Consider the following 25,899-nt stretch of genomic DNA (forward strand, 5'->3'; position numbering starts at 1 on the left):
TCTTGTCCGTCAATTCAGTGTCTTTCACTATCTATAAAACACTACCTTACTTTTAAGTTCATCTTGAAGTACTATTCCTGGGCTACCTCCTTATTCTGACCATTCCTTTTTCCCCAGATCCCTCAGTACTCATGGACATGGATTGGGATCACTTATGGGTCTCTCTGTACTCACTCAGGAACATTCTCATTGGTCTCTCGGCCAGTTACTAATAGTCACACTACCTATCCAATCACAGAGCCAAATTATTTCATAAAGAATTGCTTCTCCTTGTCATTTTCCCACTCAAAAACTCAGAAGAGACCCCAGTGCCTACAGAAAAACCTTCAAAACTTTTAGCTTTCCACAGTCTAGGTGATCACTTTAGTCTAAACATCCTCAGTTCTTTGCAATTGTTCTTCACATGGCAGTTTCCAGAAGGTTCAAGTGAACACACTAGATGTCAGTAAATGGTGTCCAAGACTTTAGATTTGACCTGACTGATTCTACGTACAATGGGATAAGTACTGTCTGGGGTCTGGAATGTTCTTTCTGTTAAGGGAGCCTAACACAGCATCAGCTTTTGTGAGTCACATGGTTAACTTATATCAATTTTGTGTTATCCTAAAACTCCCACTTCTTTTCATGTAAGAGAAACATTGGAACATTGGAATCCCAGAGACTGCTATCAGGTCCAGTGTGGTTTACAGCCTCCACAAGCAGCTCAGTTTTGACTTATAAAAGTCAGGGTGACACCAGCATGAGAAATGAGAGTCTGCAGAGTTACCTTTAAAAATAAAATGAAATGTAACACCTGAGACTTATATAACAGGCTATGTTTTACAAAAGTATCATTTCATTTTAGTCTTTTAAAAAATTTCTATGAGCAAGATCTTTCTATCTCTATTTTATGGGAGATAAACTCGAGGCTCCCAGAATGAGTGATTTCCCTAAGGCCAGACAGATAAGGAGCAAAATCAGGACTCAAACTGGACATCAGCTCAGGTCCCTCTCAGACACCAGAGCAGCCTACACATATTTTCCCCACAGCAGGCCCAATTTCCTTCCTGTTTTCTTTTCCTTTCAACGTCTTGCTCACTCTTCAGGATGCCTTTTCTGAGATGTCCCCCTCAGTTCTGCAATTACGTAGAATTTCCTGGACTTTCGTTCGATCTTAGAAGTTGTCTGCTCAGTTGGCTGAAACTTCATAATGAAGCCATGACTCCAGTCTTCTACATGAAGCCGTCTGTGGCCATCTTGTCCAGTTCAAACATTTCTGCCTCTGAAGTGCTACAGCAATGCTCTCTCCAGCACATCACATTCCACCCTGGGTTCATGTGTCATGTCTTATATTTGTTACCAATTGTGGGTTTACTGAGAAGAGCAGCCATGCCTGACACATCTTTGTTGGCCCCAGATATAGAAGAGTGTCTTGATCAATAATGTTTGGTTGTTTGGTCATAGCTGGTGCTTAATATTTGCCTGGTATTTCATGTAGTAAAGTGTCAGGCTTGTCCTCAATTCTCTCGAAATTTAGACTTCCCTTTATATTCTTTAGCCATCAAGATTAATAACTACAATGTTACCTCAAGTTGGGAATGTGCTTGTGATAAAAAATTTTAAATTTAAAAATGCTTTCCTCAGATCCAACATCCATCTGAGATTCTTCTTCTTGGAACTTCGTCAAATGGCCAGGATCATCCCACCTTGCCCTTCATGTATCTGTTCTCTAGAAGCCTCTTCACTTCAGTGGATTTGCAGAAAGTGACTAGAGGAATATGCTGGGCACAGAAGTAGCTCTGGTGACCTTGATCAAGGAATTTGGAAACAGAATTCTTTAGACCTGGAAGAGACATTAGAGAATACTAGTCTCATTAATGATAAGGATATCAAGGCCCTGGAAGGTGACCTGCATTGTAAAGGCCAAAGTCAGTACCCAGATTTCCTGGCTCTGGTGCTTTTTTTCCTCCATCAGTCTAGCCCTGTACTATTAACTGGGGTACATATGTGTATATATACACATCAGTCAAAGTGCTTCTGGAAACAGAATTTTCCAACATCAGGTCAACTTCAGATACTTGATCTGATGCAATACGGGAGAAAGATTTTATGTTGTTGTTATGTTTTGTTTATGTTGTTGAAAGCAATCCAATGTTACTGTGTGGCAAGTATGTTGGAATGTATACCTATATGAAGATAATGGAACTATTATTGGTGTTTAGCCAGTATTTCAGTTTTCATTGTGGTCTCTGTTGCTCTCCCAACTTCTCCATCAGGTTCAGGAGAAAGTAGAACTATGTGAGACTCATTTCCTCTGACATGTGAGACAAACGACTCACACACCTCAAAGCAGTAGGCAGGTTGGAGAGAGAGAGTTTGGTTTAAATAGTCACATTCTACTGGTTCATATTGGACTGATAATCTCCCTAAGTGGTTTTATGCTAGTTTAACCTTATTTGTAAAACATTTATGAGAAAGTTCTCATTTAAGATAAGATAGATTTTTATTGTGTAGGTACTAAAGAGTAAGCTGTCTTCAGAAGAAACTGATTGAGGTAATGAAAACAGCATTCTGTAGGGCTTCCTTAGATCCCTAATGTGGCTTTTCTTCCTTGGTACTTCTGGATCCTTCTGACATTAGCAGAGAATTGAAAACAAAGAAGTGACCCACTGCTGTTTCTCTGTTACTTACTCTTTCTCTGAAACTTCCTTCCACACTCACTGGCCCAGGAGTGGACGTAAGGTAAGCTGGGGTGATCAGACATTCTCATCTGAAAATTTGGAGTTGGACAGCAAAAGTTGACCAAGTTTCTCCAATGTGGCTGGATTTAAAACATCTAATTTTGGTAGCTATAAAAGGACCAGATTATGCTATATAGTCTAAGAACAGAAGTACACTTTTAAATGGTGTACCAGAACAAAATCACTGAAAATAAAGGTAGCAGACTGACAAGAACTTAAAGCAAAGAAACAAACAACAAAAAACACAGGAATTACTGCATTTAGTTAAGATTTATAATCCTCAGACATGATCAAAAGGAGACTTCAAGAAGTAATTAGCCACAAAATAGGGTAAACCTAACAGACAGCTTATTTATACTTTACATAAGTATATTAAGTTATTGCTTATTACATTTAATAAATGTGTCAGCACTGTTTTTTCAAAGAATTTTATTTTACTTTTATTGTTCTGATATTTGTGTGATATGAATAAAATTATTTTTAAAACGAACTATCTAATTTTATAACTTCTAGTTGAAGGATTTAATCTATATGTGGTTGTGAATAAAACAATAAACAGACTGTCAATTTGTCAGCAATTTATGAATGCGATAATTAAGAAAAACACACTTTATGCAGTGTGGTAATAACATGTAAATCATGGCGAAAATATATTGGTGCAGAGGTCTTATATCCTTGTAAGTAATATTTGTTGTTATCTAACGCCTGTGTGCCAGGGCACTGTGCTGCGCTTTACGTGCATCGTTTCATTAAATGCCCATTCTGAGGTAGATACTATTTCATTTGACAGATGAGAAAACTGAGTCTTAAAGTAAAGTGGCTTTGCTGTGGGTCATGTGGCTGCAAAGCCACATGGCCAGGATTTTAAGCCAGAGGTCTGCCTCCAGAGCCCATGGTTTTAGCCACTACACTACATGGCTTCACAAACCTTGCTCCTGTGGACAACAGTATTTTACAGTAGGAGCTAAGAGGTCTAATACAAAAACAAATCACTAGCAGTCATCGTCGTCATCCCATGTCGTTTCTGTCCCCCCCCGCCCCCGCCGCCCCCATCACAATCTTCAGCACAGCTTCCTTCTTAGGCAGTAAACTCCTGCAGTGTAGAAACTGTGTATCTATTCTAAGTAACTCTTCATACTACAGCGGAGATGCTTTGTCAGCAATACTGAGACAGGAAACAAAGCTGGGCTGCTTCTATAATCTTGCTTATCTACTTCCTTTTTGTTACATTTATATTTTACTTCAGATGGCGTGGGAATCATCTTTGATTTTTATTAAAACAAAACCAAACACTATTACACACTGAGGCCCATGCTGTTTCTAGGACCCCAGGGCACAAGAGTTTCACAGACTATTTCCCTTACCTGGTTCTTTCCTCCCCTCCTACGGGCTCCTAGAGTACCCTGTTAAAGGGCTACAAGAAAAAGAAAGAACCTGTAGAATTCAACTTTAATCTTTTGGGAAATTCTTAATTTCCTGTTGTAAAATCCAGGGAAAACAAATATATATTGATCAATCAATATAGATATAACGTCAAATATATAAACCAATCAATATAGATGTAAGTATGTATTTCAATTTAAGGATTAGTAAAGTTAGAGTACAACAGCCCAATTCTTGGTTAAAAAAAAAAAAAAAAGATAAGAGCAAGTCCCTGCCAGCACAGGTGCCAGCCCTTACATCTGTCAGCAGGCTGACCAAAGAGGAGTCCGACCACTGGCATTCAATGAACATGGCAACACAGCTCCCTTCAACTCTCCAAGGAGTTTCAAGTCAAGGAGGTTTTCAGTCCTTGTCTTGTTTATCTGTTGATGGAGGGTTTCTAGGAAGATTTAGCAGTGCTTCAATTTTCTCAGCATCATCCTTCGATTGATTTTTCTGTAAGCTGCTTTCAATTTCTTCAGGGAGGAGCTCAGTAAATTGTAGTCTGGCTTTCCTGTAATCACAGAATGAAAAGGATATATCAAGTATTGCTCCATTTCTTTAGTTCTTTGGTTTTTAAAAAAGATAGTATTTGTGTTATTCTCCCTGCAAGTTATGAGCAAACAGTGCTCCTTGCACTTCAGAGACAATTACTTCCTTCTCTCTCCTAACCTGTTCCAGTCACAAGCCAACTAAGATTCTCATGTGACCAAAATGGACACCGCCCTGGCAGCAGCTCTGAGTCAAAAGATATTCCCGAGTTCTCGCAGGGGGGACATGCAGTTGCTGAAGCAGCCTGAGCTAAGGTGTGAACCCCACAACTTAGCCGTCCTCTTGCCCTCAGGGCTGGGCAGATGTGACCCCCGCCACTCTGTTAAACCCTCTGTTAGAAGACCTTGTAGGAAACGCACAAAGGCTATGACCATGGTAACCTTGTTACAGAAAAGTCAGGCAGGACCACACTATAGAGGCATATTCACCAAGAGTGAAAATCTGATTTCCAAATAACGGATCAGTTCTTTTTCTAAATCAAATATTAGTGTCTTCCTTTCTTTGTATGATTAACAGGGTCGCCCATGACTTTCTTCTCAGGTCTTTCTGAGCAGATTGGACCATTTCTTCTCCATATCTCTACAGCCAGTTTTCTACAATTTCTGCTCACTAAGGCAATTTTTTAGACTCCCACTTTGTTTGATTTCCCTATGGTTATTTTCAAGCAAAGAAGCAGACATATAAAAGGTTCTTAACTATTTATTAAATTAACTCTCCTCAAAAATATCACATATATTCCATATAGATAACCTATACATTTTTGACACTACTTCCTCTGCCAGTGTTCTTTCAGTACTATAATTCAAGTTATTGTTTTTACCCATTATTGAGGTTTTCCATCTCTAAATAACTGACAACTTCTCTAGTTATTTTTTCTAGTTTCCTTTTTTTGGGGAATACAATTATTATTATTTATATTTTTCCAAATGTTAATTCTTCTATGTATCAGATTCAAATAACCAGTATACTTCCTTACCTTTCTAACTCCTTTCTCAAAGCTTCCTTTTTAAAAAAGAATTCTTTTATGACACCTAAAGAACTAGAATAAGCTAATGCTTTCATGCTTTTACTTCTTCATAATATCAAATTTTATGCTGGCATTCAGAATTTTAGGTGCTGTACCCTGGAACCTAGTCAATTGCATATCTCACCTACCCTCTTACTATGGAGAGGAGGAAGGAATGAAACAAACATATACTGAGCATTGTGATATGATTCTGCCCTTAGAGCAGCTAAGAAAACTGAGGGCTTGAAGTTAAGGAAAATATCTAAGGTCACGGAACTAATTAATAGTCTAGCTGGGATTTAAGCTTTGTTTTCATAGTTTCATTGGCTCCAAAAACAATGCTTTTTCTTCTATAGCACCTAAGTCTTTGGAAAACAGATCTATAGATACCAAGAATTTCTGTGTGTGTGTGTGTGTTTGGCATAAATAGAAGTTTCAAGTAAAAACAGAAGAAAAAAAAAAGACTGCTTCTGTATTCAACTACCAAAGCAGTAGCAACAGATGTCATCTTAGTGCCCAGGAAGCTGAACCATGAGAATCATTTGTACAAGGACTGCCAGATGGCAGCCTGTCATGTTGATCTTACAAAGAATCAGCACGAAGTCAGCTATCAGTGTGATAACTGTACCCCAGGGAATGACTAGATGGAATAAGTGAAAGCTTTCATCCTCCTCAGTGGCATCCAGTCCATGAACTCTATCTACATAATTCCTGTGTGTTCACAGCAAGAAGTAGAATCTTTGAATGTAGAGACTTAACATGCTCTCTGTTGTTCATAGATGTATGTGCAAACGGAGTATCAGCTTTTAAATAAAGCCTAGCAAAGCTCACTCACTGCTGTGCATTTCCTTTAGGTAATTCCTATATAGTCAAGAATATGAGAAAAGCAAAAAATATGCAACCGAATGAGATTTACATCTTAGCTTTTTAAAAACATGTATCTAAGGAAAGAACCTCATCAGATTAAAAATAAAATTAGTGTCTTTCATTTTTCCATTCTCCTTAATTAAAAAGATTAAAAGACCAGGTACGGTACAAGTTGAGGGACTCAGTACAAAGGAACTTTTCTTTGAATTGAGTGGCAGCTTAGAACACTCTCTAAGGCCTGCACTAGGAAAGTCAGACATGCTCATCATCACAGGCTCCTTACCACTCTTCCACTTTCAGCTCATGGAGTGCTTTCCGATCCTTCTGTTTTCTCTCCTGAACGGTCTCACCATAGTACTTCTGCAGTGCCATCATCAGACTTCCTACAGGAGTGCTGCGGAGGAAACAGAGGGAAAGCTTAGGAAGAAAGAACCCTGAGACACGCAACATGTAAGTGTCTCTTCTAAGGCTGAGCACCACCAGCTGAGCGCGTGTTCACTGATGGGTCCAGACACACAGGACAGTTAAAGCGTCCTTGTTGAATGAAGAAGAAAACAGGAAGGCAATTTCCTTTCTGGTCTGAACAACAGACAAAAACAATCACTGCAACTTCCTAAAATTACCTGGTATAAAAACAACGGGTCTATAAATTGGCTCTGTGTTTTTTTTATCATGAATGATAAATAAACTGGGAAGATATATATTTATGAAGTCCTAGAAGTAGCTTTATGCTGAAGGCTTCTCAGAAATCAAATTAGTACCAGCAATGGTACCAGATCACCCAGGGGGCAGGAACTGTGGAGGGTGTTTTTGGTTCGGGGAAGGATGCTACTGGCTTTTGGGGGTGGACCCACCAAAACATCCTAAAATGCAAAAGGCTGGCACAACAGTCTCACCTACAATGCCAATAGTTACACACTGAGAAACTGATTTAGATAATAATTACTACAGTGATGAAGAGTGTTTGATTCTTGCATCCTCAAAGAGAAGGAGTTTTTGACTCTGAAATAACTTAAATCCCCTCTGGCTACAACTTAAGTAACTTCATTTTAAAAATTATGTTTGCTAAGTGGAAATGTCCATCAATAGATGAGTAGATAGAGAAAATGTAGTATAAACAATGGAACATTGTGCAGCCTTAAGAAAGCAGATCCTGTCTCACGCTACAACATGAATGAATCTCAAGGACATTACGCTAAACAAAGTAAGCCAGTTACAAAAAGACAAATATTATATGATTCCACTCACATGAAGTATCTAAAGTAGTCACAATCATACAAACAGCAACCAGAAAGGTGACTGCCAAAGGCTTGGGGGGGAAGGGCAAGAATTAGTGTTTAACAAGAACACAGTTTCAGTTTTATTAGATGAGAAAGTTCTAGAGAGCTATTGCACAACAACATGAATATGCTAAACCGTACATTTAAAAATGGTTAAGATGGCAAACTTTGTTATGTGTTTTTTACCACAATGTAAAAAAATATTTTTGCTGCTAACTTCAACAATTTTCTCCTTCAAATAAAGCTGGTATATAAATAATAAAACAAAAATAATGTCAGCAATGGACTATGACATGCTGAATTTCTTTTTAAAAGTTTAATTAAAAAAAAGAATCCATAGTCTACAGTATTAACTCCTCCTGGAAAGAGGGTAGAAAAAGGGAGTGGGTAGATGGAGGGGAAGGGAGAACTCTTCTAGTCAGGTGAATTCCTGATAATAAATATAGAAGAAATGATACACTAGCCAATCAACGTTTTACAACCAGCTTTGTAATAACTGATTACAGCATGGATCATCAGGGGATCATTAAAACCACAAAAAAAAAGACAGCTGGAGAGCAGACTATTCACAGTCTCAGCCCACAGATTACTTATTAATCACAAGGGACAAAGATACCTTTGTAGTGGACAAATTTAGTCGATACCAAATATGGTAGGGAGCATTCTAAAATGACTCTGCAAACTTTCCTGCCCTAATCCCTCGACTATGAATATGATGAGCTATTATGCTCCTGATTATATCATGTTACATGGCAAAGCAGATTTTACAGATGTGACTAAGGTTTCTAATCAGTTGAATTGGAGTCAATCACAAAGGAGATTATCTGGGCGAACCCTTTAAAAGCAGAGAGTTTTCTCTGGCTGGTGGCAGAGTGACTGAGAGATTCAAAGTATGAAAAGGATTCAACACACTGGTTGCTGGTTTGACCCTGGGTGGGGGCCGGCGGGGGGGGGGGGGCGGTTGGGGCAAGGCACTGTGAGAAAGAAATGTGGATGCCTCCAGTCACAGAGCAATGCCTGGCTCACAGTGAGCCAGGACACAGGGACTTCAGACCTACAGCCAGAAGGATTCTGTCAACGACCTGAACGGTTTGGAAAACATTCTTTCCCAGAGCCTCCAGAGAAGAGCCTGCCTGGCCAACACCCTGATTTTTTTGGCTTTGTGAAACCCTGAGCAGAGAACCCATCCGAGCCTACCGGTCTCCTGACCTACAGAACAGTGATAGAATAAATGGGTGGGGTTTCAAGGTGCCAAGTTTGTGGTAATATGCTACACAGCAAGAAAAAACTGCACCAAATAATGAAAGTTAACATCACTTATAAACGGTGACATAATATGTTTCTTGATGTGATACACTGAGAAGGACACAACTTCACCTATGCTGTATTCCCAACGAAAACATTTAACCTAAATTGAATCATGAGGTGATAATCAAATAAAACCGAGAAATATTTGGGGGGAAAAGGCAGTGGAACTGTTCTAGTTTAAAGGACTCTAAAAGAGACATGACAACTAAATACAATATACAACTGGATCCTGGGTTAAAAAAAAATATATATATATATATACATATGGCATTACCGTAATAATTGAGGAATTCTGAATATGGACCCTATCTTAGACAGCTGTATTGGAGCAACGCTAAATTAGTTCCTGCGACCACTGCACTGTGCTATCACTGCAGCGTGTTCTTCATCCTCGGGATACACACTGATATATTCAGGGGTGAAGAATTATGAGGTCTCAAATGCTTTAACCAGGAAGGAAAAAGAAACACACACACATCCTACACATATACAGAGAGAGAGAAAACAAATATGGCAAATACTAACAAGGTGAGTCCAAGCAAAGGGTATAGAGGTATTCAATGCACTAATTTATTCAACTTTTCTGTGGGTTTGAAATTTCTCAAAGTAAAAAGTTGGAGAAGAAAATTTTAAAAATTTATTAAACTAAACAAACGAAATATAAACAAAATTTTTTTATAGAACGTGCTTTTAACTGTTTCTCATTCCTTGTTCCTGCTCCTTATATATAGCTCCTTTGTTCAAACTACAAATAGTTTCAGGTATTAGTGATATTTAAACAGTTTTTACCCAGTGCAAACAAAGTAAAATCAATAACTGAGGTAGAATTAGAATTGGACAGTCAAAGCTACTGCCAATACAAGACTAGAGACATTTGACAGGCTCTAAGGATTACATTTGCTCTCTAAAACTTCACTGATTTTTTTTCTTTTTTAAAGATTGGCACCTGAGCTAACATCTGTTGCCAATCTTTTTTTTTCTTCTTTCTTCTTCTTCTCCTCAAAGCCCCCCAGTACATAGTTGTATATTCTAGCTGTAGGTCTCTCTGGTTGTACTGTGTGGGACACCGCCTCAGCATGGTCTGAGCGGTGCCATGTCTGTGCCCAGGATCCGAACTGGCAAAACCCTGGGCCGCTGAAGCGGAGAGTGTGAACTTAACCCTTCGGCCATGGGGCGGCCCCTAAATTTGCTCTCTAGATGTGAATGAGATTTTTAAGAGGCAAGCCATTAATGAAAGTTGTGTTCATTTAGAATCAAACCACTGTAACACTTACCCTAGCAAGGCTCCAATTATGCCACCAGCCACCAGGCCACGCAGGCCTAAGTTTATTCTAAAAAGACTTCCTGTGACAGCTATTTAAAAACAAACAGAAAAGGCATTATTCTCATCTTTAAACACCTGAATTCCATTTTTTAATTTTCCTTCCACGAAAAGGACATAAACCCCTAAATAAGCTTTCTGAAACGAACATTAACATACCACCACAACCTAGATTTCCGGAATCTAAAATGCCAATACAGCTAGTTTCTCTTCCCCTTTGCAGGGTCAAAGCAAGAAACGCTCCCTTTACAAACCATTTCCTCCCTCTGGTCTATGGATCCAACCTCTTCTCATTCTGCTCGTTTTTTCCCACCTCTCCTTAAATATCTGTAATTTCTTCACTTCCTCTTTTTTCATTTCTTCCTTCTTCAAGGAAAGCTTTCTTCAAATAAACAACAAAACCCCCTGCAGCTTATGCCTTCCCCCAGCCTCACCCTTTCTGTCCTCCTCCACTTCACCTCTCAGGCAGGACTGCAAGCGGACATTTGGCCTACAACGCCACCTAGTGGCCAATGCCTGGGTCCTCCTCCTTCCCACTGGGATCGCACCTCGATGATGCCCATTCATTTTCCTTTTATACTATGCACAACACAACTAATGCCATCTCAGGTGGTAAAATTTTTTAAAAATAACATTTGAGTTTATATTTCTTATGTAAGTACTATATATTCATTTTTTAAGTTTTCTAAATTTTTAAATGAACAAAAATCACCTATAATTCCATTACCCAAAGACAGTAATAAATTTGGTCCTTTTTTCCTAGTCTTCTTTTCCAAACAAAATATTTTTTAAAAACAAAATATTTTTTTAAAACATATTAGAATAGCCAAAATCTTGAACACTGACAACACCAAACACTGGCAAGAATGTGGAGCAAAAGAAACTCTCCTTCACTGCTTGTGGGAATGAAAAATGGTACAGATATTTTGGAAGACAGTTTGGTGGTGTCTTACGAACCTAAACTCACTCTTACCATATGATGCAGCAATCACACTCCTTGGTATTTACGTAAAGGAGCTGAAAACTTATGTCCACACAAAAACCTAAACACAGATGTTTACTGCAGCTTTGTTCATAATTGTCAAAACTTGGAAGCAAACAATACATCCTTCAGCAGATGACGGATAAAGCATGGTACTTCCAGACAATAGAATATTATTCAGTGCTAAAAAGAAACGAGCCAGCCCTGGAGGTTTAGTGGTTAAGATGTGGCACTCTCACAGCAGTGGCCAGGGTTTGTTTTCCGGTCAGGGAACCACACCACCCATCTGTTGGTCGTCATTTGTGGTGGCTGAGTGTTGCTGTGATGCTTAGCTTTTTCTTGTAAGCTAACTTTGAATTCCTTGGATAAATTCCACTTGGTCATGGTATACAATCCTTATTTGTTGCTGGACTTGGTTTATTAATATTTTGTTAAGGATTTTTGTGTATGTACCCTTGAAATATAGTCCATCCATAGTTTTCTTTGCTCTCTTCCTCTGGCTTTGGTATCAGGATAATACTGGGCTACCAGAAGGAGTTGGGAAGTGTTCCCTCTTCCTCTATTTTATGGAAGAGTTAGTGAAAGAAACTTACCAAGTAGCCAGGGAAGCCATCTGGTCCCAGGTTTTTCTTTGCCAAAAGATTTGTTTTTTTGGTGAGGAAGACTGGCCCTGAGCTAATGTCCATTGCCAATCTTCCTCTTTTTGCTTGAGGAAGGTTGTCCCTGAGTTAACATCTGTGCCAATCTTCCTCTAGTTTGTATATGGGACACTGCCACAGCATGGCTTGATGAGCAATGTGTAGGTTCATGCCCGGGATCTGAACCCACAAACCCCAGGCCACCGAAGTGGAGTGTGTAAACTTAACCACTGTGCCACTGGGCTGGCCACAAAAGATTTTTAATAATTTAGTTTATTAACTTGTTATACGGCTACTTAAACTTTCTATTTCTTCTTGAGTAAATTTTGGAATTCTGTCCTTTTTTTTTCTTATTGGTTGGTCTTGCTAAAAAATCATCTACTTTGTTGATCTTTTAAAAGAACCAACTTTTGGGGCTGGCCCCATGGTGTAGTAGTTAAGTTGACGCACTCTGCTTTGGCAGCCTAGAGTTTGCCGATTTGGATCCCAGGCACAGACCTAGCACCACTCGTCAAGCCATGCTGTGGCAGGTGTCCCACATATAAAGTAGAGTAAGATGGGCACAGATGTTAGCTCACAGCCAATCTTCCCCAACAAAAAAAGAGGACTGGCGGCATATATTAGCTCAGGGCTAATCTTCCTCAAAAAACAAAACAAAACAAAAATAAAAGAATCAACTTTTTGTTTCATTAATTTTCTCTATTGTTTTTCTTTAAATTTCATTGAGTTTCACTCTAATTCTATTATTTCCTTCTATCTGCTTACTTTAGGTTTATTTTGCACTTCACCTTCTAGTTTTTAAAGGTGAAAGAAGTTTAGATTATTCATTTGAGATCTTTGTTCTTTTACTTACTTTTTCTTTTTCTTACTGTTTACATACAAATTTCCCTCTAAGTACTAATTTGGCTGATCTCATAAATTTTGATATAATGTGCTTTTATTTTCATTCAACTCAAAATAGTTCTAATTCACCTCTTTGGCCTATGGATTCTTTATAAATGTGTTGTTTAATTTCCAAATATTTGTGGATTTCCCCAAATTCTTCTTTTAAATTCCACTGTGGTCAGAGAACATACTTTGTATGATTTCAATCCTTTTAAATTTATTGAGACTAGTTTTACAGGCTTGCATATGGTTTAGCCTGTAGAATGTCTTACATGCACATGAAAAGAATGTATACTCTGCTTTTGTTGGGTGGAGAGCTCTAGAGATGTTAGTTAGGTCGCATAGGTTGATAATGTTGTTCGAGTCTTCTACGTCCTTGTTAATTTTCCCTATAGGTGTTCTATCCATTATTAAAAGTAGGTATTAAAGTCTCCAACCACTATTATTGAGTTGTCTATCTATCCTCTCAATTCAAACTGTTTGCTTCATGTATTTGGAGCTCTGGTGTTCGATGCATATATGTTTATAAATGTTATATCTTCTTGATGGATTGGCCTTTTAACCTTATAAAATGTCCTTCTTTGACTGTAGCACTTTTGTCTTAAAGTCATTATTATTTTTTTTTGAGGAAGATTGTCCCTGAGCTAACACCTGTGCCAATCTTCCTCTATTTTGTATGTGGGATGCCCAGCATGGCTTGATGAGTCATGTGTAGGTCCACGCCTGGGATCTAAACCCGTGAACCCCAGGCTGCTGAAGCAGAGAGCACAAACCTAACCACTACGCTACTGGGCTGGCCCCCTCAGTCTATTTGTCTGATACTCATATAGCCATTTGAAGTCTTTTTCTTACTGTTTGCATAGTATTATCTTTTCCATCTTTTTACTTCCAACATTTTTGTTTCTTTGAACTTAAAGTATATCTCTTGTAGATAGCATATAGTTGGATCTTTTTTTAACACAGTTGGACAATCTCTGCCTATTGACTTGAGCGCTTAATCCATTCATATTTAATGTTATTATGATATGGGTGGATTTAGGTTGACATTTTGCTATTCGTTTTCTATATATCTCACTTAGTTCCTTTTTGACCTTGTTACTACTTTTAAAAGTTACTTTCTTATTACTCGCTTTAGTGATTACATTATGCATCTTCACTTATCACATTCTACTGCAGATCAGTACTAATTTTATTCCACTAAAATGTAGAAACCTTGTTCCAATACAGCTCCACTCCTCTCCAATCTTTATGCTACTACTGTCATTTATGTTACGTATATATGTTAAAAAAACAAGAATATGACTATTATTTTATACAACCATACATATTTTAAAGAAGTTAAGGGGGAAAACAGTTAAGAAAAGAAAGAAGAAACAATAAATGTACAAGGTCTTTTATATTAACCTATATATTTACCATTCCTACTAATTTTCATTTCTTCCTGTAGAGTCAAGCTACTATTTAGTATCATTTGCTTGCTCCACCATACCTCTATTCCTTCCCTCTGTTTTGTGCTTTTAATGTTATATGTAGCTTTAGTTATATGCCCAACACTTCAATTTTCTTATTTTATGTAACTGTCTTTTAGATCATTAAGAGAAGAAAATATTTATACTGGTTTTAATAATGACTTACATAATTATCTTTATCAATGCTCTTTAATTCTTCATGTAGATTCAAGTTACCATCTGGGATCACTTCCTTTCAGCCTGAAGAACTTCCTTTAGTATTTTTGTAAGGCAGGTCTGCTAGCAACAAATCCTCTTTATTTGCCAATGTCTTTACTTTTGCCTTCAAATCTGAAGGAAGGTTTAGTAGATATAGAATTCTTGATTGACAGCTTATTCTTTTTAGCACTTTGAACGTCATTCTACTGCCTTCTGGCTTCCATCATTCTGATGAGAAGTCAGCTGTGAACTTATTAGGTGTTCCTTGTATGAGTTGTTTTTTTCTTGCTGCTTTCAAGATTTCTCTTTGTCTTTCAACAATGTAGCTATTATATGTCTAGGTGTGAACCTCTTCATGTTGTTGTTCTTGGAGTTTTTTGAGCTTCTTGGATGTGTGGATTGTTTTTCATCAAATGTGGGAAGTTTTTGGCCATTATTTCTTAAAATATTTTTTCTGCCCCTTTCTCTTTCCTCTCCATCCAGTAGTCCCATCATACATATGTTGCTATGCTTAATGGTGTCCCACAGATCTCTGAGGCTCTGTTCATTTTTCTTAACTTTTAATATTCTGTCCTTCACAAGAGACAATCTTACTGACGTATCTTCAAGTTCATTGATTCTCTCTCAAATCTGCTTTGGAGCTCCTCACGTCCAGTGAATTTTTAATTTCCATTATTATATTTATCGACTCAAATTTTAATTTGATTCTTTTTTATAATGTCTATTTATACTGATATTTTCTACTTGATGAGTCATTGTCATCATGCTTTAACTCTTTAAAAATGGTTTGAAATCTTTGTCTGCCATGTCCAGCAGAATGGGCCTTGTCAGAGACATTCCAAATGATTGCTTTCTGTATCCCATCTTGTGATTTTTTGTTGTTGTTGCAAACTGGACATTTTAGGTAATAAATTATAGCAACTCTGGAATTAGAACACCCCTACCCAGGATCATGGATGTGGTCCTCTGTTTCTGCAGTGACTTGCCTAGACCAATTTTGTGGAGTCTTTTTTTCTGTAGAGTGTAGCCACTGATGTCTCTGCTCAGTTTTTATTTTTATGTCTGGCTTCGCAGGAATCACATCAGCTTAGGAGTCAGCCAATGATCTGTCAGTGGCTCTGCTTAATCCAGTAAGGCTTCCACCCTCTGCCAATGGATCTGTTTGTGGCTTGAGGAATGCATTCAAAGTTTAAGCAGTTTATAACTCTTTTCTGGCTTTTACTTTCTGTGTTCATAAGGCCTCACAATTAACCAATAATAAGTAGCTTGCTAGGGCCTTCACCAGTCTTTCCTAAGTGTGCATACTTATACAAGCAGGCCACTTTCCAGAGTTCTGGGGACAAGTAGGATCTTGTTAAAGCCCTCTTTGGCTGTCTTGGTCCCTGAATATCCCTGTTAAGATTCTGCCTCATCTGCCAGTCTGTTGCTTGCCCCAAATGGTATCAAAATCCCAGGTTAGCTGTGTGATATTGTCCTTCCCTGACTGTTTGAAATTGTTTTCAGCAACATCCCTAGACATGGAAGTTTCTGTGTTCTGTTCCAAATAAAGTCAGCCACCCCAAGCAGCAGAACTGCTGGTCCTCCCAGCCTGCCTTGACCTTGTGGAACTTCTGCACCATGCAACTGGGAGTAAGGAAGTAGAAGCAGCCCCTGGCTGAATCACTACAGATTCCCACTATTCTTACTGAGATGCAGTAGAAATTGTTGGATAGATGCTGCTCAAGTTGTTGTGTGCCCTTGGTCAATTGACAGCATCTTTAAACGGTTGCTTTTGATAATTTTGTGCAGTTTTATCATTGTTTTTTGGGGACAGGATTTGCCAAGCTCCTCACGTAGCCATCCCAAATGTCAAATTTTCTTTTATAAATGTCCATACCAATGCCAAATAATAATGGTGAGGGGAGACAGCCTTGCCCTGATTCTGACTTCAGGGGAAATTACTTTTGTATTCACCATTAAGTTCAATGTTGGTTGCTGCTTTGAGATATAAATTTATATTGTATCAGACATATTTTGCTATTCTTATTTTACTAATTTTTATGTTTGATCAAGAAACATTTATTCTACTCTACTAATGCCAAACAATTGTGATATAAAAGGCAAACACTTTCTCTGAATTCAAGTAAGTCATTTAGTAGAGAAGCAAAACAAATAAACAGCTACAATATAGCATTATAAGTGCTTTAATACAACTATTTATAGTGAATTATGGGAACACAGGGGAAAGACACCTAAACAGATCTAAAGATAGGAAAATGGGGGCTAGGGAGGACTCTCCAGGGAAGCTGAAGCTAACAGATGAGCCAAACCTTGAAAGACAGGTTAAGCAGGAGCTGAAAAAACTTAGTTTTGGGAGTGAGATGGGTTCAAGAACAGGGACCAATATATGTAAAGCAAGAATATGCTGGGTTTGGGGAATCCAAGTCTATTCATAAGGGTGGAGCAAGAGTGCTGCATGGGGGCCAGGTCAAGAATCGACATTAGTCATAGGAAACTACAGAAGAATTTCAAACAGAAAAGTACTATAATCATATTCATATTTCAAAAAAGTAACTAAGACAACTCTGAAGGTGGAAGAAACCAAGATTATAAACAGGGAAAATAATCTGACAATAGCAGGTAAGAGAGTCCATATATATTTAAGGAAAATAACCGATAGGATTAGAAGTTTGGAAAGAGCAGGACAAACGGCAGGAACATATCAATCTTTGGTTTCCAGTTTTGGAATTTAACAGGGTAGATGAGAGAGAACATAACAGCAGGAGCAAGTATGGAAGTGGGGGGAGGAAGACAAGAGTTTGGTTTGGGTATAGGTATGTGAGCCTACAGAATAACCATATAAAAATGTTTGCAAATTTAACAAGGGTAAGTTCTAGCCGCTTCAATGCTATTAATGTCTATTTCTGGGTTTGTATTTTAAAATGTTTTCATTAAAATGTTAAGTTCAAAGTATGTATATGTGTGTTTGCCCGTGTGAGTATACATATACATGGAGTAAGTACACCCCAAAGAAAGATAGCACAGGTGATAAAGCAAGTGGGCTAAAACGTTAACAAGAGCTGAATCTCCGTATGTAAAGGGTATATGACGTTCTTTGTATTACTTTTAATTTTGCAACTTTTTGTAAGCTTGAAATTATTTCTAAATAAAAAGTAAAAAATAAGTTACATGTTGCGTATGTGTGTCTTTTTGTAGGTGAGAAAATGTACATGAGTTAGTGAGCGTCTGAGTGTATATGGCAGTTAACGTCATTTAGGTTTCTGGAAATAATACTTCAATATTTTTTTTAAAAAATGTTCGTTTTAAAGAGAGCATATCTACCAGAGGCAGAGATCTTTAAAATAAAATCCAAACACTTTCCATGAAACATCTGTCCCCTTTCTACTTCACCTCAGCAATCTCATGTCGAGCCGCTCTTCCTCTCACTCACTATGTTCCAGCCATATTATCCTGCTTTTGAGGAACTTTCCTGCCTTAGAGCCTTCACCCTGGGTGGTCCCTCTGCCTAGGCTACTCTCTTTGCAAGGCCTGCCCCTTTCCATTCTTCAGGTCACTTCCTCAGAAAGGCCTTCTCTGATCACCCTGTCCACAAGAGATCTCACTGCTCCACCTACTTGTTACTTTGTCTCATGGCAACCTATTTTTTCCCATCCATGTTAGATTGAAAAACTCCACAAAAACAAAGACCTTTTTCTGTCTTGTTCACCAAGCATACCAAGGGCAAAGCACAATGCTCTCCCATTTTTGCATGCATGTTGAACAAGATGTGATGAGAAGCCAACCAAAGAATTCAGTAGCTCTGATTCATAAGTCCTTACATGTTTCTTAAGCCATATTTGACAAGACTGAAAAACGTAAACAAGAATAAACAAAAAATCTCTTACCTCCTGCAACGACAAAATGGCTCAGGGCATTTTTATCCCGGTACACATTTAGACCAGTGTTCACCGTGCTAAGAAGGGAGAAGGAAAAGAAAATTTAAAACATCTCCCACTTACCTTCTTGATTGTAATTTTCACTAAAGTGGTCAGTATTAGTTTATAAGAGCCTACTATGTCAATCCTTGATCCTAGTCTAGGCTCCCCCACCGTGTTCCAGACTACTAATATGCCTATGGACTTTCTAGGGTAGAACTTCTCCTGCTGAAGAATGGACCAAAAAACAACCAAATTTCTGGAATAAATATTCACTTAGAAATAGAAATAGAAAGAAGAGTTTTGTAGAATTTCTCTTACTTAGAAACCTTGTATCTATTTTGATACTAGTTGGTAGACATCTATCCATGGATCCAAAACTACAACTGGACCAATTTTTTACAAAGATAGATAAGAGTTCTCGAGAAAAATTTATTATGAATCACTTTCATGTGGGTGTTTAGTTTTTACAATCCCACATGCTCGAAAGATGTGCTCCTAAAAGAATACCAAGACCCTCTGCCCAAGTTCCAACAGAACTTACTTGAATATAGTCACAAACACTGTGGTTCTCCAACTCCAGCGCCAGCCATACCGGATGAAGCCTCGCACAGCAGCACGATGTGCAGATTGCTAAAGTTAATAAAAAGGCTGTGAGGTTCCCAGACACCTTGACCTTTTCCTTATTCTCAAACTGTGGTGGAGGGATGTCAGCTATGGATTAGGCAGGGATACCTGAACAGATAGGAACAATGCAAGATCTCTAGAGATACCATTCTTTAAGGACTGAAGCTTAAGCAAAAGCCCCATGTGCATCTATTCTATCAACAGACAGAAAAGGAAAGAAGAACTGCTGGTATTGACCAAGTAATCCATCAATTAAGTACCAGCTGTGAATCTATGTGGCAAATACCATGACAGATATAAAGTCAGGACTAGGCATGCTTTTTATATTCAAAAATTCTTGAGGAAAAGAAAAATATAAAATAAAAAAGCACTGAGTAAATGGTAAATTAGAGGGTAAGGATTAAAGTAACACAGATGTGCAGGAAAGGAGCAAAGGAAGAAGAAAGAACTAATATTTACTGACCATCTTCTATGTAAAAGTTGGGTTATATTACCTCATTTAATCTTCACATTTTCTTCAGGTAGGTGTTTTAGTTTTAATTAAAGCATAGAGAGGAAGTTTCTAACCAAGACCACTCAATCAACAAGGAATAAAGTCAGAATTGCAAGGTATGTTGTCTCCACAGCCCATTTTCACTAGGCTACCATGGAGCAAGTCTGGATTTTTAAAGAATCTGAGGGAATCCCTAAGTGGATCCTTAAATACTGTATGATACTGGGCAAATCAAAATGTCACTGACGGGTATCAGCATGGACTCATGGCTTTTAATAAACAGGTAGATAAATCCAGAAATAGATATAGAGGTGTGTATGAATGTGTATATAAATCTCACACACACACACATTTCCAAACTCTGTCTGCCTCAGGCCTAGAAGCCATGACACCCCAGTAGCAATGAGCATACCAACCACCAGATTTTGGTTTTTAAAGACCTTCTTCCACTAAAAGAAATTAAAGCTCCTTGGTGAAATGGCAAATTCCAGGGCTGGTGCTGGAAAAGTAAAAGATGAGCCATGAATATCTTGCTGTGCCAAAAAGTAAAGATGTGCTCAGAGAATGATGGGGACATATCAAAAAGGAGCTAGCTTGGGGGCTGGCCCCGTGGCCGAGTGGTTAAGTTCGCGCGCTCCGCTGCAGGCGGCCCAGTGTTTCGTCGGTTCGAATCCTGGGCGCGGAGATGGCACTGCTCGTCAGACCACGCTGAGGCAGCGTCCCACATGCCACAACTAGAGGAACCCACAACGAAGAATGCACAACTATGTACCGGGGGGCTTTGGGGAGAAAAAGGAAAAAATAAATCTTAAAAAAAAAAAAAAAAAAAAAAAGGAGCTAGCTTGAAGGGGCTCCAACTGTCCAAATCTAGGCCAATGTGGGCATCAAGATAAATGATGATAAACTTACAGAATAAAATAAGAATCCATGAATCCATACCAATAAAAATAAATTATAAAAAGACAAATAAATAAATAGAGCCGAAGAGAAAGCCCTTCCTTATAGCAGAATACTAACCAATAAATGTAGGAACAATGGAACTAGAAAATGGCCATTTGGCAAGCACCATAGTAATAAATGTTTCAGGCAAGAATCATCATTAAATGCTAAAACAGGAGGGTAGAAATTTGATGAAAAACAGGATATTTACATAGTCTCAAAGTATCTAATAAGTATCCATAAGAAATTTATTAATTACAAAGGAAAAAAATAGTAATTTTACAGTAGATAGGCCTGGCAGAGACCATCTTAATCAAGTGACTAAAGTAAACATCACCAGTAAAGAGACAAATTGATAGCACGTGCTTCAGATATAATGTGCTGGGAAGGAAACAGCAATTTTAGGGTATTCCAGCTAAAACACATAGCCAGAATCTAATCACAAGAAAACATCAAACAAATCCAAATTGAGGGACAGGCTACAAAATAAATGGCCCACAGTCTTCAAAATGTCAAGGTCATGAAAGTCAAAGAAAGACAGAGAAACTTCCAGATTAAAGAACACTAAAGAGACATGACAGGCAAGTTCAACATCTGATCTCGTGTTAGATCCTGGACCAGAAAAAAAAATGTCTTATTATTTATTTACTTTTAAAATTAATTACATTAGTGGGACAAATAGCAAAATTTACATGAAGTCCGTAGATAAGATAATAATACTACATCAGGGTTAATTTCCTAATCTGGATAATTATACTACGGTTATGTAAGACGGTGTCCTTGTTTACGGGAAATACATGCTGAAATATGCACCATGTCTATAACTTACTCTCAAGCAGTTCACAAAAAAATAATAGTATGCATTATACAGAGAATGATAAAGCAAATGTGGTACAGTGTTAACACTTGGAGAATCTGGGTGAAAGGCATATAGGAATTCTTTGTACTAGTTTTGCAACTTTAAGTCTGACATAATTTTTTTAAAACTGCACAAAACAAAAAAACTCTCCGAGCTGTAACTTCCTCACTAATACAACAGAATTGATGTACAGATCTAAGACATACCACATGAGTTAGCACTCTATCAACTGTAAAGCTATAGTTATATATGTTAATTATTGTTCAGTGTGAGCTAATGTATGTACGCCATGGAGGCTTTGTCAATGAGGTAGCTATGCTACAGCTGAGCCTTGACGGTTTAGCAGATTAGAAATATATTTCAGAAAGTCGAGACATCGTGCTGATCCCTTCTGAAGATAGGAAAAGTGGTCCGATAGGCCATGTGTGTGCACTTTAGCATCAGTAGTTCCATTGTTATTAAGTACAGACTTTGTTTCTTTACTCTGACATCCTAAACCCTCCCAACCCCACCAAGAACCGAATGATTAAGTGTAAAGTGAATTGCTAAACTGGTGTGCCCCCAGATCCTATGAGAACGCCAGTACATACCACAGCATCAAACTGGTTATGATAAATTTCTGCTTGGCTCTGCTCAATGTAGCGCTGTTTAGCATGAATAAAAGCTGGTACTCCTCCATATGCCCAGCCAATGATGCCTGCTGAAAGTGCCGCTCTATAAATATTCTCAAGTTCCTTTGAAGGTCTCTCATGTTCACTAAAACATCAAAAAGACAATGTTTGGAGTTAGTTTATGGATACTGCTCTCTAAAAGACAGTATGATCAGAATTATCTCAAATGCTAAAACCACCACATTTTTCATTATGGGCAGAATCAATTAAATCCTCTGGTGAATTAAACAGTACAATTATATTACAAGTAGCTCAAATCTTAGCCCACACTAATCTATGCTGTAGACATCAGGCTAGTGGTTGGTTACTCTTGAGAAGGCAGCTAATGGAAAGGACACAGTGGTTTCTGGGATGCTGGTGACAATCTCTTGGTTACACAGCTATGTCTAGTTTGTGAAAATCCATTTATCAGTATACTAATGTACATTTTTCTAGATGCATATTACACCCCAACAAAAAGGGTTTTTTTAAGGTGCTCTTCTTTGATGACTATTACAACTCTACCATATTCCTGGAAACAGGAAGAATTTGTGAGTTGGATGTAGAGATCGATATTTCCCCTTTTGAATTTTAAGCTAACTTTTTGGAAATTACAAACGTATGGGGTTTTAGGACAATGTATGCAAGAATAAAATCCTGATGTAAAAAAATCTAAACCTCATCTTTCTGAATGCTTAACTTTTATGTCATGCTCAGATGGGCCTGTACTATAAAAAGCACTGAATGAGAAATCTCACTATGCATGGGCAGCACTGACCAACCCAAAATACAAGAAAAAACTACTGTCTATTCAATTTATTCCTTTCAAAAGCATAAGAAACTAGAACCACCAATGGTGATTCCAAGAAAATTGCTCTCATGAATAGTTAAGTTTGTAGGTATCAAGTTACTATAAATAAAGGCCCTCCTAGGTAACCACTAAATGCTAATTACTTACATTACTAAATTGCTTTCCTCAGAGATTGCACAAGTGTTTATCTAATTCTAACTGCCAATAACCACAACATTTCTGAAATCAGAATCAGTGAGTCTTTACAGTTCCTGCATCTCCAAGAGTGAAATCTAAATAAAATCTCTTATAAAACTATAATTCTTATACTTACGTAAATAAGAGAAACTGCTATAATTTGAATTTTATATTTTATCTTTTATAGCGAATAAGATCAAAAACATAAAAACTGGTCTATGGTAGAACTCAGAAAAGAGAAAAGGTAAAGGAGCTTAAGATTTACCAAGCCTGGAGATGCATATGCTTTGGCTCTTTTTCATCCTCTGAAAAATTCCACGACATAGGTGATATTTATCTCCGTTTATCAACATGGAATTGACGGCTCTAAAAAGTTATATAGTTGGCCCAAACACTAATGAATGATGAGGAAAGAGAACACAGTGGTGGAAAGGACCTAGATTATAGGTAACAATCACGGGGATGTGGTTCTGGTTCTGTCACTCACTGCTAGTGATCTACAGCCAGATCCCCATCTCTCTGAGCCTTGGTTTCCTCATCCACAACATAAGGAGGAGCGTGAAAGTTATACTTTCAAATTTCTTTAAACTCCAACATTCTGTGGTTTATAAAGGTAATCAAAAAACAACCCTCTTCCGTCATATATAATACAGGATGTTTCACAGGTATCTCAAATAGATATATTGGAAGGACCAATGAGAAAGGCTCCTGCATTATCTTAAAAACCAAGATGATGGAATCCAAATAAAGTCAGTAAATATAATTCTGCCAGTTCCCTTGTTTCAACTATCTCAGCAACATAACAAATCATCAAAGTTAATTTAACCACTTGATAACACAGTGTAGTATGGTAAAGTATTCATGAAAGGGCAAACTTCTCACCAGTAATTGATGAATGAATAAATGATGAAATGAATGAATGAAGTATCCTGAATTTTTCATAAAAGTTCATTTAATTTGAAGGGTTATCTTTTATTCTGAAATATGCTTATTTGTGAATCCAGTTAACATCCTTTCTTTTATAAGGTGATGAAACAATAGTTGCCACTATTTTTCATATATTCCTTATTCGGTAGAAGAAGAATTTTACAACTCACTCTGCCATCTCTCCAACCTCCATTCTTTTGGAGGGGAGGGGGGGCTACTGGTCATGAAATATCAAAGTTTGGGATCAAGCGAAATATGAAAAAGAATACTGGAGTGGAATCCTGCAGATGTGGGTTCCAGGGTCAATTCTGACACTAATTAGCTTAGTCTAATTCTTCTAATCTGTAAAATCAGGAGATTACACTAAGACTACATTCCCTAAATATCCCTTAGAGGTCTGGCTTTCAATCAATCTCGCCCCTAACATTTGAAAACCGGCCTGTCCATCAACAGAACTACCAAATGGCAAGGATAACAGCTTGGGGTACAAATATTAGAACCCCAAAACCCACTTAAACCACACCACCCTGGGCTCCTCTGGCCCAGGATGACCCAGGTTTCAGGACATCTCCTTCGCAGGCCCTCCCCACAGACCCTGGGCACGTTTACTCTTTGACAAACAGCTCCCGGAGGCGGTCCCATCCGGATTCCGGGTAATGGGGTTCTGGGACGTAGGAAGGCAGTTTCCGGTCCTCCGCAAGGGCCTCCGAATCGGCGGCCACAGCTCCCGCAGCAAAGACCCGAGGGAAAGGACCCAACGCCCTACAAAAGAGGCACCGTGGCGCCGGCGGCCGCACCTCCATGGCCCTCTCCGAACCTGCAGGCATGCACACACTTGGGCGCTCAGGACCCCAGGGCCTCCCAGGGGCTCGTGGGAGGACAGTGAAGATAACTGCAAGACTAACTGGGTAAGTACCCGTACGCCAGGCCCCAGCTAATCTGCGGCCAGACCCGCTGCCACAGAGCCAAAACCTCGCCCTCGGGCCGCGGCCTCACTTTGGAAGCCCTGGGCTACATGAGACAGGAAGTCCCGCCCCCACCAGGGCAAAGACCAGGGGCAGGCGCGAAGGCGGAGCCCGAGCCGAAAACACTTCCGGTTGGAGGCAGGACTCACCTTAGAGGTGCCTGACCCGCCCCCGGTAGTTAGTTGGCGGCCAGTAGCATCGCTCAGTGCCGTCTATCCCCGCCTCCGGCCCCGTGTGCCTGCGCCTTCTGGGCCACGCAAACCGGGTGTCGCGCGCGTTCCCGTCGGCCGGACGTTGTCAGGGGTTCAAGTAGTTTAGTATATTTAAAACGCCAGAAACCCCACATAGGTGAAGGAGAAAGTGCAGTATTTAGTACAAGTGGAGTACAGAGAGAGGGGAAGGCAATTTGCGCAAATACCAGCCCAGGCCTCCCTGTCACGGTACGAGAAGCCTTCCGGGCTGGCTGGGGTCCGTCCCGTACTCGTTACGTTCCGGTTGCTGGAAAGGACCGAGGCGTTGAAAATCGGTTTTAGTGCCAGTTACACCGAGATTTCCAGAACACTTTTGAAGAATCAGCTTTGGATTCTTCAAGATGGATTTTACTCCCCTCAGTTCATATGCCTGCTGTTTCTCAAAAAGCAGGACGATTTCTGGAATTTCTATCAAGTGTGTGTTTGATAGTCCAGCCATAATTTCCCGTCGCTACAACCTCTGCTAACATATGTTTCGAAGTATAGTTATTAATAAAATACAAGCATTTAAAATATTCTCAAGCTGATTTGTGCACTTTCATTTAATCTTTGCTAGCAACCATAGTTTCTTAGTCTCTTTGCCAATCTCCACCCCCGCCTTTGTTCCTTTCTAGATGTAATTCAAAATTGCTACATTC

At 38.8% G+C, this 25,899-nt stretch overlaps 2 protein-coding genes across 7 annotated transcripts in view; one reads left to right on the top strand and one right to left on the bottom strand.

The window, feature by feature from the left end:
- CD80 (CD80 molecule) overlaps positions 1-3,210 on the top strand; it is a 29,265-nt gene extending 26,055 nt beyond the window's left edge. Inside the window, exon 7 of the mRNA XM_005601958.4 lies at positions 1,624-3,210. The gene's annotated coding sequence lies outside the window, so the exon portion shown is untranslated. The remainder of the gene's footprint in view (positions 1-1,623) is intronic.
- TIMMDC1 (translocase of inner mitochondrial membrane domain containing 1) lies at positions 1,657-25,116 on the bottom strand. Of its 6 annotated transcripts, XR_011429254.1 has the most exons (9): positions 24,655-25,067; positions 22,071-22,236; positions 19,107-19,195; positions 18,533-18,600; positions 10,430-10,508; positions 6,851-6,961; positions 4,401-4,656; positions 2,671-2,749; positions 1,657-1,822 (listed from the first exon to the last, which is right to left on the bottom strand). XR_011429254.1 is itself a non-coding variant. In XM_023623713.2 (8 exons), exons 2-8 carry the CDS (start codon positions 23,440-23,442, stop codon positions 4,506-4,508), a joined length of 723 nt encoding a protein of 240 aa, XP_023479481.1. In that variant the 5' UTR covers positions 23,443-23,484; positions 24,843-25,098; the 3' UTR covers positions 2,964-4,505. The 6 variants fall into 6 exon arrangements, 4 of the variants coding, with proteins under 4 accessions (XP_023479481.1, XP_070099853.1, XP_023479480.1 ...); XR_011429255.1 differs by lacking the exon at positions 2,671-2,749; XM_023623713.2 differs by lacking the exons at positions 1,657-1,822; positions 2,671-2,749 and adding an exon at positions 23,384-23,484 and having other exon boundaries at positions 2,964-4,656; positions 24,843-25,098.
- Positions 25,117-25,899: the final 783 nt, after the last annotated feature.

The sequence above is a fragment of the Equus caballus genome, chromosome 19 (genome assembly GCF_041296265.1).
Source record: "Equus caballus isolate H_3958 breed thoroughbred chromosome 19, TB-T2T, whole genome shotgun sequence".
NCBI lineage: Eukaryota > Metazoa > Chordata > Mammalia > Perissodactyla > Equidae > Equus > Equus caballus.